The sequence below is a fragment of the Phocoena sinus genome, chromosome 8 (assembly GCF_008692025.1).
Source record: "Phocoena sinus isolate mPhoSin1 chromosome 8, mPhoSin1.pri, whole genome shotgun sequence".
Classification (NCBI taxonomy): Eukaryota; Metazoa; Chordata; class Mammalia; order Artiodactyla; family Phocoenidae; genus Phocoena; species Phocoena sinus.
In genome coordinates, this window is record NC_045770.1 from 25,005,866 (window position 1) to 25,020,735 (window position 14,870).

General features: G+C 36.5%; 1 protein-coding gene across 2 annotated transcripts in view; it reads left to right on the forward strand.

Moving 5' to 3' along the window:
- ALKBH8 (alkB homolog 8, tRNA methyltransferase) overlaps positions 1-14,492 on the forward strand; it is a 73,270-nt gene extending 58,778 nt beyond the window's left edge. Inside the window, exons 10-12 of one of the 2 annotated variants that reach the window (XM_032641929.1) lie at positions 784-1,040; positions 12,374-12,523; positions 13,524-14,492. In XM_032641929.1, the coding sequence (XP_032497820.1) occupies positions 784-1,040; positions 12,374-12,523; positions 13,524-14,081 (965 nt within the window). In that variant the 3' untranslated portion in view covers positions 14,082-14,492. The remainder of the gene's footprint in view (positions 1-783; positions 1,041-12,373; positions 12,524-13,523) is intronic. The other variant, XM_032641930.1, reaches the window with a different exon arrangement.
- The last annotated feature ends 378 nt before the right edge of the window (positions 14,493-14,870 follow it).

A 14,870-nucleotide genomic window follows, 5' to 3' on the forward strand; every position in this document is an offset into this window, starting at 1 on the left:
GGAGTCTCCACTGCCTGGGTTCAAATCTTGACTCTATGACTTAACATCTTTGTCACGTTGGGATCATTATTTAATATTCCGTGAGTCAGTTTCGTCATCTGTAAAATGAATGTAATAATACCTATTCGTAGTGTTACTGTGAGGATTGAGACAATATATGTAAACCACTTCAAACAGTATTCATTAAATCTTGTGGTTATTACCAAATCACACTTTGTTTCTAGGTCTGGTTCTTCTGAGAGTCCTAGGGTCCCCAGAACTCCTACCAAGACAAAAACCCTAAATCCTGTTAATTGCTAAATTTCTTCTGGTTACACCAGGCCCATCAAGATGCTTTCCTGAATAAGAGGACCCTTAATCCCAAGATGAAATAGGCATCTGCATTATAAGGCATGCAGAATTACAGTCATATTTTGTTTCAAATGGATTTACCCCTTCTTATATTAGACCCCTCACATACATAATTGGGCTTGCTAAGTAAGAACTACTTTTTTTTAACTGATAAATCAGAGCCTATTTAACCCTAGTCATCAAACGTGGATTGATTTGCTTTTTCTTTTGAGAAAACAATCATACCTTATGAATCATTTGGATAAAAATAATGGTTTAGCGACTTCCCTGGTGGTCCCGTGGTTAAGACTCTGTGCTTCCAATGCAGGGAGCGTGGATTCAATCCCAGGTCGGGGAACTAAGCTCCCACGTGCCACGTGGTGCGGCCAAAAAATAAATTAAAAAAACAAACAAATAAGTAAATGGTTTATATTGCTTTCTTTTATTCATTAGGTTACCCTTTGGTCTGTGACAGCCAGATGAAGGAGACTTCCACATCATTTCCAGAGAGTGATAAAGAAGCCTCACAACTGGAGCAAGAATATGTCCATCAAGTTTATGAAGAAATTGCTAGACACTTTAGCAGCACGAGACATACCCCTTGGCCACACATCGTGGAGTTTTTGAAAGCTTTGCCAAGTGGTTCATTAGTTGCTGATATTGGATGTGGAAATGGAAAATATCTTGGCATCAATAAGGAGTTATATATGGCAAGTAATTGTTGCTTCTGGCTTTCTTTTTCTTTATTTGTAAGGGTTATTATCACCTTCATCATGATATAATGCTGTGTTTTTAGGTTACTGCAGAAAATTGTAACCAACAGGTTGAAAATTAATGAACACTCCCATTCTTTTTTATTCCTCTAGAAATTTATGGGCATGCCATTATTTGCAGGTTTTTTTTTTTTTGGTCCCTTCAAATTTTGCTTTCTAAGATTATTTTATCAGTAAAACTATCTTATATTTATAAAACTCTTTACAGGTTATAAAGGATTTTTATAGAAACCATTTTCTTTCCTAGTTTCTTGTAAGTATGAGAAGTATAAAGCAGATATTTTCGTCCATCTTTTATAAATGAAGAAACTGAGGCTCACAGAGGTTATATTACTTCCTTGGTGTTATATTATTAGAGGATATAACTGGAACTTGAACCCATGCCTTATGACTCCAAATCTAGTGTTCTTTTACTCATAATAGAAAAAAAAAAAGGTTAGTATTTATTGTTGTCTTACTGTTGAGAATATTAAACCTCAAGTAGATTAAAAATTTGACCAAGGTTATAGTGCTAGACCTAGGACTTGAACCCACTTCTCTCTGATGCCAAAGTTTCTGTTTTCAGTTGTTATAATTTCCTTTTCTAATGGATCACTTTTTTCTCTGCTGTGCTAAGAAGTAGGAAGTTCTCCCTGCATTAGTGCATTGTTGTAAGTACTCATGTCAACACTGCTCTGTGAGGACTGGAGCTTCCCTTTCTCAAGATTAGGGGAGGAAGGACTAGAGTAAGGGGAGTATGTAAGGAGAATGAGAGCAGTCTACTTTCATGGGCTGTTGTAGTATATCAGATTGCTTGTAATCTTTATTTTTACCTCATCCTAGATATTGTACACCTACATGAAGAAAGAACAGCACTACTGCAATTGAGGAAAGGTAGACTTTGTGCATTAAGAGGCAGATAAAAGAATCGCTTTTCATCAAGAGAAGACAAGTATTCATATATTGTCATCATGTTTACAATTAAATTTTAGTAAGAATAAGGTCGAGTGAATTAAGTTTGTTCATGTTGAAGAGGAAATAGGTTTTAGATTTGTCACAACTCTAACCACAGCTTAAAACAAAGTATATCTTCTGATGTTTTAATCTTAAGGTACTGTCCAAAAATGTTTCTCAGGAAGCTCTGCTTTTACACTTTCTTGATGATAACCTGTGGCTATGTCTAGTCAGGTATCAATTGTGACAGTGAAACTAGGTTGAAGTCAAACACACTGACTTAGTCATATGATAATATTATCCTGTTACAGTTAAGAAAAATGATTTCTTGATAAACTGAACCAAAAACCTGAAGCTGATTCAAGAAGGAATATATTCAGAAGAAATAGAAAATCATAAGTGTACTCACTCTCCATAATCTACATTCATTTTATCAGTGGCAGTCTGCATGTGTTCTTTCCTGTCTGCTCTTTCTGGAACCTACTGCCATAGTCTGACATCTAGGGAAGGCTCAGTAGGTGTGGTTCAATGAATGAATGAAAACTACTTGTCTGGGTTGGAGTTATGGTTTTCATTATACAAGAAATGGAATTATGTATGGTAAAAGAGAAAACTACTTTTTTAAGCTGCTGAGGCTCCAACCTGGATGGAGCAATGATACTTGAGTGTATTTTGAACAGCCATCTTTGAGCATGAAAATATGTGCATTTCTTGACATTCATGAGAGGATGTGACCTGAGACATTCATTCTGGGTATTCAAATGTATATCTAAGATAGTCTCAGAATTTAAAAACTTATTAGTATCACTATTTTATATAATTTCCTTTACAAAGTATATTTTAAAAATACTAGCTGGGGCTCTCATGGAAATAGTTTTATAAACAACTATTCATTTCTCTTAGAAGTAAATGTGGTGAATCTGTTCTTATCTGATCTGAGTTATGCATGAGCTTGTTCTTCTGCTCTTTAACTCAAAATTTCTATATTCTAGCTAAGAAACATTTCTTATTTAGACTCCATAATTCCTAGCATTAGCATTAGCTGTTGGCTTTATTTTCAGAGTTAAATTTTATAAGAAAGATTTTATACCTTCAAGAAACTTATTGCCTTTATAATTGTACCAATAATAGATGAGATGTGCATACCCAGAGCTTGGGCTAGCTTATTCACTACATGATGTTCTGTGCATTGATTTTAGAGTACCTTCAGTCTGAATGTGTTTCTTAGATAAATACTTAACTTAAAAACAAGACCTGTATATATATGCTGTCTATAAGAGACCCACTTCAGACCTAGGGACACATAAAGACTGAAAGTGAGGGGATGGCACAAGATATTCCATGCAAACATAAATCAAAAGAAAGCTGGAGTAGCAATTCTCATATCAGACAAAAGAGACTTTAAAATAAAGACTATTACAAGAGACAAAGAAGGACACTACATAATGATTAAGGGATCAATCCAAGAAGATATAACAATTGTAAATATGCTCCCAACATAGGAGCACCTCACTACATGACAAATGCTAACAGCCATAAAAGGGGAAATCGACAGTAACACAATCATAGTAGGGGACTTTAACACCCCACTTTCACCAATGGACAGATCATCCAAAATGAAAATAAATAAGGAAATGAGCTTTAAATGATACATTAAACAAGATGGACTTAATTAATATTTATAGGACATTCCATCCAAAAACAACAGAATACACTTTCTTCTCAAGCGCTCATGAAACATTCAACAGGATAGATCATATCTTGAGTCACAAATCAAGCCTTGGTAAATTTAAGAAAACTGAAATTATATCAAGTATCTTTTCCAACCACAACTCTATGAGACTAGATTAGGAAAAAATCTGTAGAAAATACAAACACATGGAGGCTAAACAATACACTACTAAATAACCAAGAGATCACTGAAGAAATCAAAGAGGAAATCAAAAAAGAAACAAGTGACAATGAAAACACGACAACCCAAAACCTATGGGATGCAGCAAAAGCAGTTCTAAGAGGGAAGTTTATAGCAATACAATCCTACCTCAGGAAACAAGAAACATCTCAAATAAATAATCTAACCTTACACCTAAAACAATTAGAGAGAGAAGAAAAAAAACCCAAAGTTTGCAGAAAGAAAGAAATCATAAAGAACAGATTAGAAATAAATGAAAAAGAAATGAAGGAAACAATAGCAAAAATTAATAAAATTAAAAACTGGTTCTTTGAGAAGATAAACAAAATTGATAAACCATTAGACAGACTCATCAAGAAAAAAAGGGAAAAGACTCAAATCAACAGAATTAGAAATGAAAAAGAAGTAACACCTGACACTGCAGAAATAAAAAGGATCATGAGAGATTACTTACAAGCAACTGTGTGCCAATAAAATGGACAACCTGAAAGAAATGGACAAAGTCTTAGAAAAGTACAGCCTTCTGAGGCTGAACCAGGAAGGAATAGAAAATACAAATAGACCAATCACAAGCACTGAAATTGAGACTGTGATTAAAAATCTTCCAACAAACAAAAGTCGAGGACCAGAAGGCTTCACAGACGAATTCTATCAAACATTTAGAGAAGAGCTAACACCTATTCTTCTCAAACTCTTCCAAAATATAGCAGAGGGAGGAACACTCCCAAACTCATTCTGAGAGGCCACCATCAACCTGATAACAAAAGCAGACAAAGATGTCACAAAGAAAGAAAACTACAGGCCTATATCACTGATGAACATAGATGCAAAATTCCTCAACAAAATACTAGCAAACAGAATCTAACAGCACATTAAAAGGATCATACACCATAGTCAAGTGGGGCTTATCCCAGGAATGCCAGGATACTTCAGTAAATACAAATCAATCAATGTGATAAACCGTATTAACAAATTGAAGGAGAAAAACCATATCATCATCTCAATAGGTAAAGAAAAAGCTTTTGACAAAATTCAACACCCATTTATGATAAATCCTTTATCAGTTGCTTCGTTTGCAAATATTTTCTCCCATTCTGAGGGTTATCTTTTCGTCTTGTTTATGTTTTCCTTTGCTGTGCAAAAGCTTTTAAGTTTCATTAGGTCCCATTGGTTTATTTTTGTTTTTATTTCCATTTCTCTAGGAGGTGTGTCAAAAACGATCTTGCTGTGATTTATGTCAAAATGTGTTCTTCCTATCTTTTCTTTTAAGAGTTTTATCTTACATTTAGGTCCTTAATCCATTTTAAGTTTATTTTTGTGTATGCTGTTAGGAAGAGTTCTAATTGCATTCTTTTATATGTAGCTGTCCAGTTTTCCCAGCACCACTTGATGAAGTGGCTGTCTTTTCTCCATTGTATATTCTTGCCTCCTTTATCAAAGTTAAGGTGACCATATGTAAATGGGTTTATCTCTGGGTTTTCTATCCTGTTCCATTGATCTGTATTTCTGTTTTTGTGCCATTACCATACTGTCTTGATTATTGTAGCTTTGTAGTATAGTCTGAAGTCAGGGAGCCTGATTCCTCCATTTCCGTTTTTCTTTCTCAAGATTGCTTTGGCTATTGGGGTCTTTTGTGTTTCCATACAAATTTTGAAATTTTTTTTTTTTTTTTTTGCAGTACCTGGGCCTCTCACTATAGTGGCCTCTCCCGTTGTGAAGCACAGGCTCCGGATGTGCAGGCTTAGTGGCCATGGCTCACGGGCCCAGCCGCTCCGCGGCATGTGGGATCTTCCCAGACCGGGGCATGAACCTGTGTCCCTTGCATCAGCAGGTGGACTCTCAACCACTGTGCCACCAGGGAAGCCCTAAATTTTGAAATTTTTTGTTCTCATTCTGTGAAAAATGCCATTGGTAGTTTGATAGGGATTGCATTGACTCTGTATATTGTTTTGGGTAGTATAGTCATTTTCATAGTGTTGATTCTTCCCATCCAAGAACATGGTATATCTCTCTGTATCATCTTTAATTTATTTCACCAATGTCTTACAGTTTTCTGCATACAGATCTTTGTCTCCTTAGGTAGGTTTATTCCTAGGTATTTTATTCTTTTTGTTGCAATGGTAAATGGGAGTGTTCCCTTAATTTCTCTTTCAGATTTTTCATCATTAGTGTATAGGAATTCAAGAGATCTCTGTGCATTAATTTTGTATCCTGCTACTTTACCAAATTCATTATTAGTTTTCTGGTAGCATCTTTAGGATTCTCTATGTATAGTATCATGTCATCTGCAAACAGTGACAGCTTTACTTTTTCTTTTCTGATTTGGATTCCTTTTATTTCTTTTTCTTCTCTGATTGCTGTGGCTAAAACTTACAAAACTATGTTAAATAATAGTGGTGAGAGTGGATAACCTTTCCTTGTTGCTGATCTTAGAGGAAATGGTTTCAGTCTTTCACCATTGAGACCGATGTTGGCTGTGGGTTTGTCATATATGGCCTCTGTTATGTTGAGGTAAGTTCCCTCTATGCCTACTTTCTTGAGAGTTTTTATCATAAATGGGTGTTGAGTTTTGTTGAAAGTTTTTTCTGCATCTATTGAGATTATCATATGGTTTTTATTCTTCAATTTGTTGGTACGGTGTATCACACTGATTCATTTGCGGATATTGAAAAATCCTTGCATTCCTGGGATAAATCCCACTTGAACATGGTATATGATCCTTTTACTGTGTTGTTGAATTTTGATTGCTAGTATTTTGTTGAGGATTTCTGCGTTTATGTTCAGCAGTGATATTGGCCTGTAAGTTTCTTTTTTTTGCGGTATCTTTGTGTGGTTTTGGTGTCAGGGTGATTGTGACCTCATAGAATGAGGTTGGGTATGTTCCTTCCTCTGCAGTGTTTGGAAATAGTTTCAGAAGCATAGGTGTTAACTCTTCTCTAAATGTTTGATAGAATTCGCCTGTGAAGCCATCTGGTCCTGGACTTTTGTTTTTTGGGAGCTTTTAATCATAGTTTCAATTTCATTACTTGTCATTGGTCTGTTCATATTTTCTATTTCTTCCTGATTCAGTCTTGGGAGATTGTACCTTTTAAAGAATTCGTCCATTTCTTCTAAGTCGTCCATTTTATTGGCATATAGTTGCTTGTAGTAGTCTCTTTTGATCCTTTGTATTTCTGTGGTGTCAGTTGTAACTTCTTTTTCATTTCTAATTTTATTGATTTGAGTCCTCTCCTTTTTTTCTTGATGAGTCTGGATAAAGGTTTATCAATTTTGTTTATATTTTCAAGAACCTTCCCTTCTTCTTTTGTTCTCTTTTGTGATTTGATGACTGTCTTTAGTGTTGTGTTTGGATTGCTTTTTCTTTTGTGTGTGTGTGTGTGTATTGTAGCCTTTTGGCTTGTGGTTACTTTGAGATTTTGATATAGCAGTCTATATGTATATATACAAGATTATTTTAAGTTGATGGTCTCTTAATTTCCAATGCATTTCCAATATCCTGCATTTGTACTCTCCTCACAGTTGCTGGTTTTTGATATCATATTTGCGTGTGGATGATTTCCTACCTTTATTGTATGTTTGCCTTTACCGGTGAGCTTTCCCATTTGTAATTTTGTTTTTAATTGTGGCCTTTTCTTTTCTGCCTAGAGATGTTCCTTTAGCATTTGTTGTAAAACTGGTCTGGTGGTGCTGAATTCTCTTAGCTTTTGCTTGTCTGTAAGCTTTTGATTTCTCTGTCAAGTCTGAACGGGGGCCTTGATGGGTAGAATATTCTTGTTTGTAGGTTTTTCCCTTTCATCACTTTAAATACATTGTGCCACTCCTTTCTGGCTTGCAGAGTTTCTGCTGAAAAATCATCTGTAACTTTATGTGGATTCCCTTGTATGTTATTTTTTGCTTTTCCATTGTTGCTTTTAATATTTTCTCTTTGTCTTGAATTTTTGTCAAGTAGATTAATATGTGTCTCAGCATGTTCCTTCTTGGGTTTATCCTGTATGGGACTCTGCACTTCCTGTACTTGGGTGATGTTTTCCTTTCCCATGTCAGGGAAGTTTTCAGCTATTATCTCTTCCATAATTTTGTCAGGTCCTTTCTCTCTCTCTTCTCCTTCTGGAGCCCCTATAATGCAAATGTTGGTACATTTAATGTTGTCCCAGAGGTCTCTTACATTGTCCTCATTTCTTTTCATTCTTTTTTCTTTATTCTGTTCCATAGCAGTGATTCCACCATTCTGTCTTTCCAGTCGCTTATCTGTTCTTCTGCCTCATTTATTCTGCTATCGATTCCTTCTAGTGTATTTTTCATTTTACTTATCGTATTGTTCACCTCTGTTTGTTCTTTATATCTTTGTTGAATATTTCTAGTATCTTCTCAGTCTGTGCCTCCATTCTTTTCCCCAGATTTTGGATCATCTTTACTATCATTACTCTGAATTCTTTTCCAGGTTGATTGCCTATCTCCACTTGACTTAGTTATTCTTCTAGGGTTTTATCTTGTTCCTTTGTGTTGAACATATTTCTCTGTCATCTCACTTTGTCTCACTTTCTGTGTTTGCAGTTTCTGTTCTACAGGCTGCAGGATTGTAGATTGTAGGCTGCAGGCTGCAGGATTATAGGTGGGTGAGGCTAGTCTAGAGGGTTGTACAGGCTTCCTGGTCAGCAGGACTGGTGCCTGCCCACTGGTGGGTGGAGCTGGGCCTTGTCCCTCTGGTGGGCAGGGCCATGTCAAGGATGTGTTTAGAGGTGGCTGTGTGCTCAGGAAGAGTTTTGGCAGGCTGTCTGCTGATGGGTGGGGCTGTGTCCCCTCCCTGTTGGTTGTTTGGCCTGAGGCATCCCAGCACTGGAGCCTACAGGGCTGTTGGGTGGTGCCAGGTCTTGGTATCAAAATGGCGGCCTCCAGGAGATCTCACACCAATGAGTACTCCCTGTTACCTCTACCTCTGCCACCAGTGTTTTTATTCCCACAGTGAGCCACAGCCACTACCCCACCCCACCCCTCCAGGATACCTTCCAAGACCAGCAGGTAGTTCTGGCCAAGCTCCTATGAAGTCACCGAGTCCCTGGGTCTCGGTGTGCATGAAACTTTGTGTGCACCCTCCGAGAGTGGAGTTTCTGTTTCCCCCAGTCCTGTGGAGTTCCTGCAATCAAACCCTGCTGGCCTTCAAAGCCAAATGCTCTGGGGGTTCCTCCTTCCAATACCAGGCCCTTAGACTGAGGAGCCTGACGTGGGGCTCAGAACTCTCACTCCCGCGGGAGAACCTTTGTGATGAATTTTCCAGTTTGTGGGTCACCCATCCGCAGGAATGGGGTTTGATTGTGCTGCAAATGCGCCCCTCCTACTGTCTTGTTGTGGCTTCTTCTTTGTCCTTGGATGTAGAATATCCTTTTTGTTGATTTTTGTTCAGCAGTTAGTTGCGATTTTGATGTTTTCTTGAGAGGACTTTAGTGTTTTTGTGAGAGGAGGTGAGCTCAAGTCCTTATACTCCACCATCTTGTCTCCACCACTGTCAAGAGTTAAGTACATTAATGTAAAGAATCTGCTTTAACATATGGTGGGTATTCATTAAAGGCAATTTCATTAGCCTGTTTACCTTTTTCCATATTTTGGATTATTTTCTTAGGATAAATTTTTTGAAGAATGATTATTGGATGAAAAATTGTGAACATTTTTATCTTTCTTAAAAAATGGTTTGCTAGGGCTTCCCTGGTGGCACAGCGGGTGAGAGTCCGCCTGCTGATGCACGGGACATGGGTTCGTGCCCTGGTCCGGGAAGATCCCACATGCCGCGGAGCGACTAGGCCCGTGAGCCATGGCTGCTGAGCCTACGCGTCTGGAGCCTGTGCTCCGCAACGGGAGAGGCCATAACAGTGAGAGGCCTGCGTACTGCAAAAAAAAAATAAATGGTTTGCCAAATTGCTTTTTAAAATTGGCCTAGCCAATTTGTACTGTCAACAACACTTTATGACAGGAAGTTGTATCACAGTGCTATCACTGTGGTATACTTTGGTTTTAAAATATTTTTGATACTTTAATAGAAGAAAAGTTAAACCTTGTTTAGTTTACTAAGTTGGATACTTTTTCATTTTTACCAGTACTTCCAGAATTTCATATTTAATATTATGTTGAAGACTTTAAAAATTATATAGAAGTATAAAGTATACATTTTAAGCCCAACCAATATGTGTTTTTATTGTCATTCATCTCCATCCCACATACAGAAATATGTAGCTTTACATGAGTCCCTTACCATTAATGAGTATTTATACATAAGCTATTTTCTGTCCTGTTTTTGACATTATGTAACATTATTAGGGAGAATTTCAAATATCTGGTACTATCCTTGGTATAAAAACTTAATGGAATTTAAAAATAGAAAGGGAAGAGAAGAAAATACTGTTGATTTGACTATAGTATTTGGAAGACTCAGGCAAAATAAGTGAAAGGTGAAAGTACTGAGCCAGGCATGAGTCAGGACTACATTAGACCTGGTACTTTATGACTAAAATTGCCCCTGATTTCATTTGTTGGTGAAAAGGAGTGCTCTGTACAAATAATTGTAAGAGTCTGGCAGGAAGAAGAAGGAAATTTTCTCTAGTTTTTGTTCGGTTGCTCTTCTCCTTGTTCTGTTTTATCTGTGATCCTCAGATAATAACTTTCCTCCTCTGAGTAACTGTCTCTATCTCTGGGGATAGGCACATTGGATTTCTTCTTGTTGACTTTTAGCAAGGTAATAGTTGGGCATACTTGAAACTTCTGTTTCCATGAACTGAATTTTATTGTAATAAAACCTGGCAAAGACCAAAATATAATATGCATATTGTTTGAGTGGTACTGTCATCTTGATATTGTGACTATTGGCATAAGATATGGAAGAAAATAAGTAAGAGTAATAGCCAGTTATATATCTTATACAGGTAAAGGGCGCAATTAAGTGGGAATTGTGCCACTGTTGTTATTAATGGGCCCTTAGTACTTTTCCATCTTAAAATTATATCAAAATGATATTGCTATACTTTACCTCTAGCTTGGTACCTTTTATTATACCTCAGATATTAATGCAGCTGTGGGCTGGAATACTGAAGCTATTTAATATTTATTAGAAACTGAGAAAATTGATATTATGACTGGCATGGCAGTGTGACTTAATAAGAATTGTTTTGACATGAAGATTCATATCTTTATTCTCAGATGGACGAGGGAAACCTGATCCCTTAGCAATGATCAATGCTTACTTATAGCAAAAATTCAAATGAACCGAGGTGGCTACTTCTGTTAGATGAAATCTACTTATACATATCTTTTCTCTCTTGTAGAGATTGGGTTAAGAAGAAATATCTGGAGATAATTATTAGTGATTTAACATTCTTTAAGCTCCTCCTATTCCTCCCTCAATTTATATGTGCACATTGCACGTGCTTGTGTGTGCTCTCTCTTTGTCTCTGTCTTTGTTTCTCTCTATATATATGGTATTTTTAGAACTAAACAGCAAAACTGTGTACAAAAACAACAACAAAACTAGAGAGAATATAGGCAGTCCTAGCCCACAAATACTTGCCAAAGAACCAGACATATGCATAAGGCATGTTAGACCTCAGCTGCTTGGGGAGATGAAAGGATGCTGCCAGCTGCCTTCAGTGTTGTCATTCCCATAGAATGGTTTGGTTATGCCAAAAGGTTTAATTCAATAGCATTTTACAAATTTTGAATTCAGGTATTTAGCAGAACAAGACTCAATGGCTTTAAAAATTGAAATAAATTATTTAACTTTATTTGGGAAGATTTTATTTTATGATGGTGCAAGTAATACATATTGAAAAGTATAAAGAAGAAGGAAAAAAAATAAGCCATCCTCCTGATATCTGGGTCATTACTGAATAGTTTATATACTAATAAGAGATACCTTAGAACCTCTTTATTTGTAGCTTCCCCCAAAAGACTAAATGTCTATGTTTATGCGATAATTTCCATTTTAAAATGTGTGATATTGGACTTCCCTGGTGGTCCAGTGGTTAAGACTGTGCACTTCCACTGCAGGGGGTGTGGGTTTGATCCCTGGTCAGGGAACTAAGATCCCACATGCCGTGTGGTGCAGAATATAAGATACGATAAGATATAAAATAAAATAAAGTGTGATATTACAAAAAGATCAAGATTCTGGGTTATGATTAATTAGATGCCAATTAGGACCTCCCATTTCCACCAATGTTATTTTTATTCTAGTTATTTTGTTTCCATTCACTAATTTGAATTGTTTGATACCTGTTAAGGTAATAAATGCTGCCCTGTAAATTATATAAGCTGACTTTGTACTGGTTGTAAGAACCTATAATATCATGGTCTTAGACAATGAATATGAAATCTGTCTAATAACTTTATGACATTTAAACAAGTTTAAACAAGTTGTTCTGAAATTCTTTATCTGTTATAGATTGGCTGTGATCGTAGCCAAAACCTTGTGGACATTTGTAGAGAGAAGCATTATCAGGCCTTTGTCTGTGATGCTTTGGCAGTACCAATCCGCAGTGGGTCTTGTGATGCTTGCATCTCCATTGCTGTTATTCACCATTTTGCTACAGCAGTAAGTATTGTCTTTCTTGCTCCAAGAACTTGTAACTAAGTGGCAGGAAATGTTCATGGATTTTACTGATTTGGACCCCATTTTAGCTTTTCCTTTCTTTCCATTCTCTTTTGTTGTCAGTTTACTGCAGTTTTTAAAGAAAACCTGTGGAATGGAGATGAGTTACATGGGAGCTGTGATTACTTAAACAGAGGTCTGATGAGACTATGCATTTATTGCTGCACATTTCTGCCTTTTTCCTACCTGAGTCTTACTCATCTTTAAATGTCTTCCTCAAACCCACAGAGTCGCAGAATTTAGCTGTAAGAGACTTTAAGAGATCATCAGCTCTAAGCCTCTTGAGTATTCTTTGTCTCCTCAGCCTCTGAGCTTCTTCTTTATTTCCGTTTCCCATCTTGCTTTCTCGGCTCTCACTCTCATTCCTGACATCTGAGTCTCATGTTCTTCCCATTCTATTTTTCTTCTTTTCCTGTTCTTTTTTTCAAAACTCAGGTATTTATATGGTAGTAGTACGCTGATGCTTTTAATTAGTCACTCTGCTTCTAATTTTAAAATAAGTGAATTTAATATTTTATATTTTTCTTATAGGGAAAAAATCTTATTATTCCTAGGTGTTACTCGTTTCCCCCAATCTAAGCAATAACATTATAGATCCCTTTGTGCTGGAATTCCTGGCAGTTTCAATATATCTTATGATCTCAACTGAATTTCAAACAAAGCAGAAAAGCCTCTATGCCTCTGTATTATTATCAGAAAGAAAAAAAAAGTTTTCCCCTTTTATCAACACTTTTTTTTCCTTCTCAATTGCAGAGCAAAATTCTCCTTTTTTCCCCCTTTTTTTAAACTATAAGATTTGTTTCATGTTTGATTTTCTGTACTGTCCATCTTAATTGAAAATAGTCCTATAGTCAGTTATATTTTCCTGTTTCCTCTCTGTATCTCTTTCTCGTTGATAAATGGCAATATGGTTTTTTGTTTGTTGTTTTTTTGTTTTAACTAGGAGCGTAGAGTGGCAGCTCTCCAAGAACTTGTTCGACTCCTAAGACCTGGTGGGAAGGCACTCATCTATGTTTGGGCAATGGAACAAGAATATAATAATAATAAGTCCAAGTATCTTAGAGAAAACAGAATTAGCCAAGAAAAGAAAGAGGAAATCAGCAATGATACATCAGTGCAAGAGTTGCTTGTGAAGCAGATGCCTGATGTGGGCAATCAAGATTCAGCACCTTCTGTTCCCTCCATTAATGACTTTCAGGATAGAGGATATAATTCAAGGAAAGTTACTAATTCCAAGTTGCCTATTCACACTAATAGGACTTCTTTTCATTCTCAAGACTTACTGGTTCCCTGGCACCTTAAGGAAAATCCTGGTAAGGGCAAGTCTATTGAGCCATTTGGACCATTAGGATCCCATGACCCAGGTCCTGTGTTTCATCGTTACTACCATGTGTTCTGTGAGGGAGAAATGGAAGCTGCCTGCCAGACTTTGAGTAATATCAGCATATTGCAAAGCTACTATGATCAGGGGAACTGGTGTGTGATTCTTCAAAAGGTCTGATCATCTCTATGAACATATATACAGTGAATAAATGCTCAGCTTTTTTTAAAAAAAAAGGAGATTAAATTACCTGTATTATTAGTTAAAGAGAAACCGTGTGGAAAAGTATCAAAGGAGAGTGCCTGAGAGAAATTGTAAGTAGAGATTAGTTAGGAAATATTCGATCTTCTACTATTGCTGACATCATTTAATCCATAAATGTAGGCTTCTCCTATAGGGAGTAACAGGGATGGTTTTTTAAAGTGATTGAAGTAGTTTGTGAAATATTTGGGATCCTAGGGTAAGAGCACAGCATTTTAAAGATAAACTTTTGTTATAAAGTGTTACTAAATGAACTAAATCGTATAGAATCTTAGTGAAGTAATCACATAACATTTTATCAATAATAAAGAAAATATTCCTGTTCAGTAGAAAATTGTCTGAAGTTTTATCTGTGATTGTTAGCTCTGTAAAATCATAGATGATAACCACTCTGTCACTACACCTTACTAGCACAGGGCTTGACACATAGTAGGTACTCAGTAAAATCTTAGTCAATTGGATAGTACCCATATATTAATATAGGAACTTTCATCCAGTAATTACTTATTAAACCTCTACTCTGTACCAGTTACTATTTTAAGCTCTGGAAGGGGAACAGTGAACAAGAAAAAAACAAAGTCCATGCCCTCATGGAGCTTACATTCTAGAAGGAAAGACAGACAATAAGCAAACAGATACGGGTGATAAATGCTGTGGAAAAAAATAAAAACAGGAGGGGGTTTCACGTGAGAACAAAAGGTTATTTTT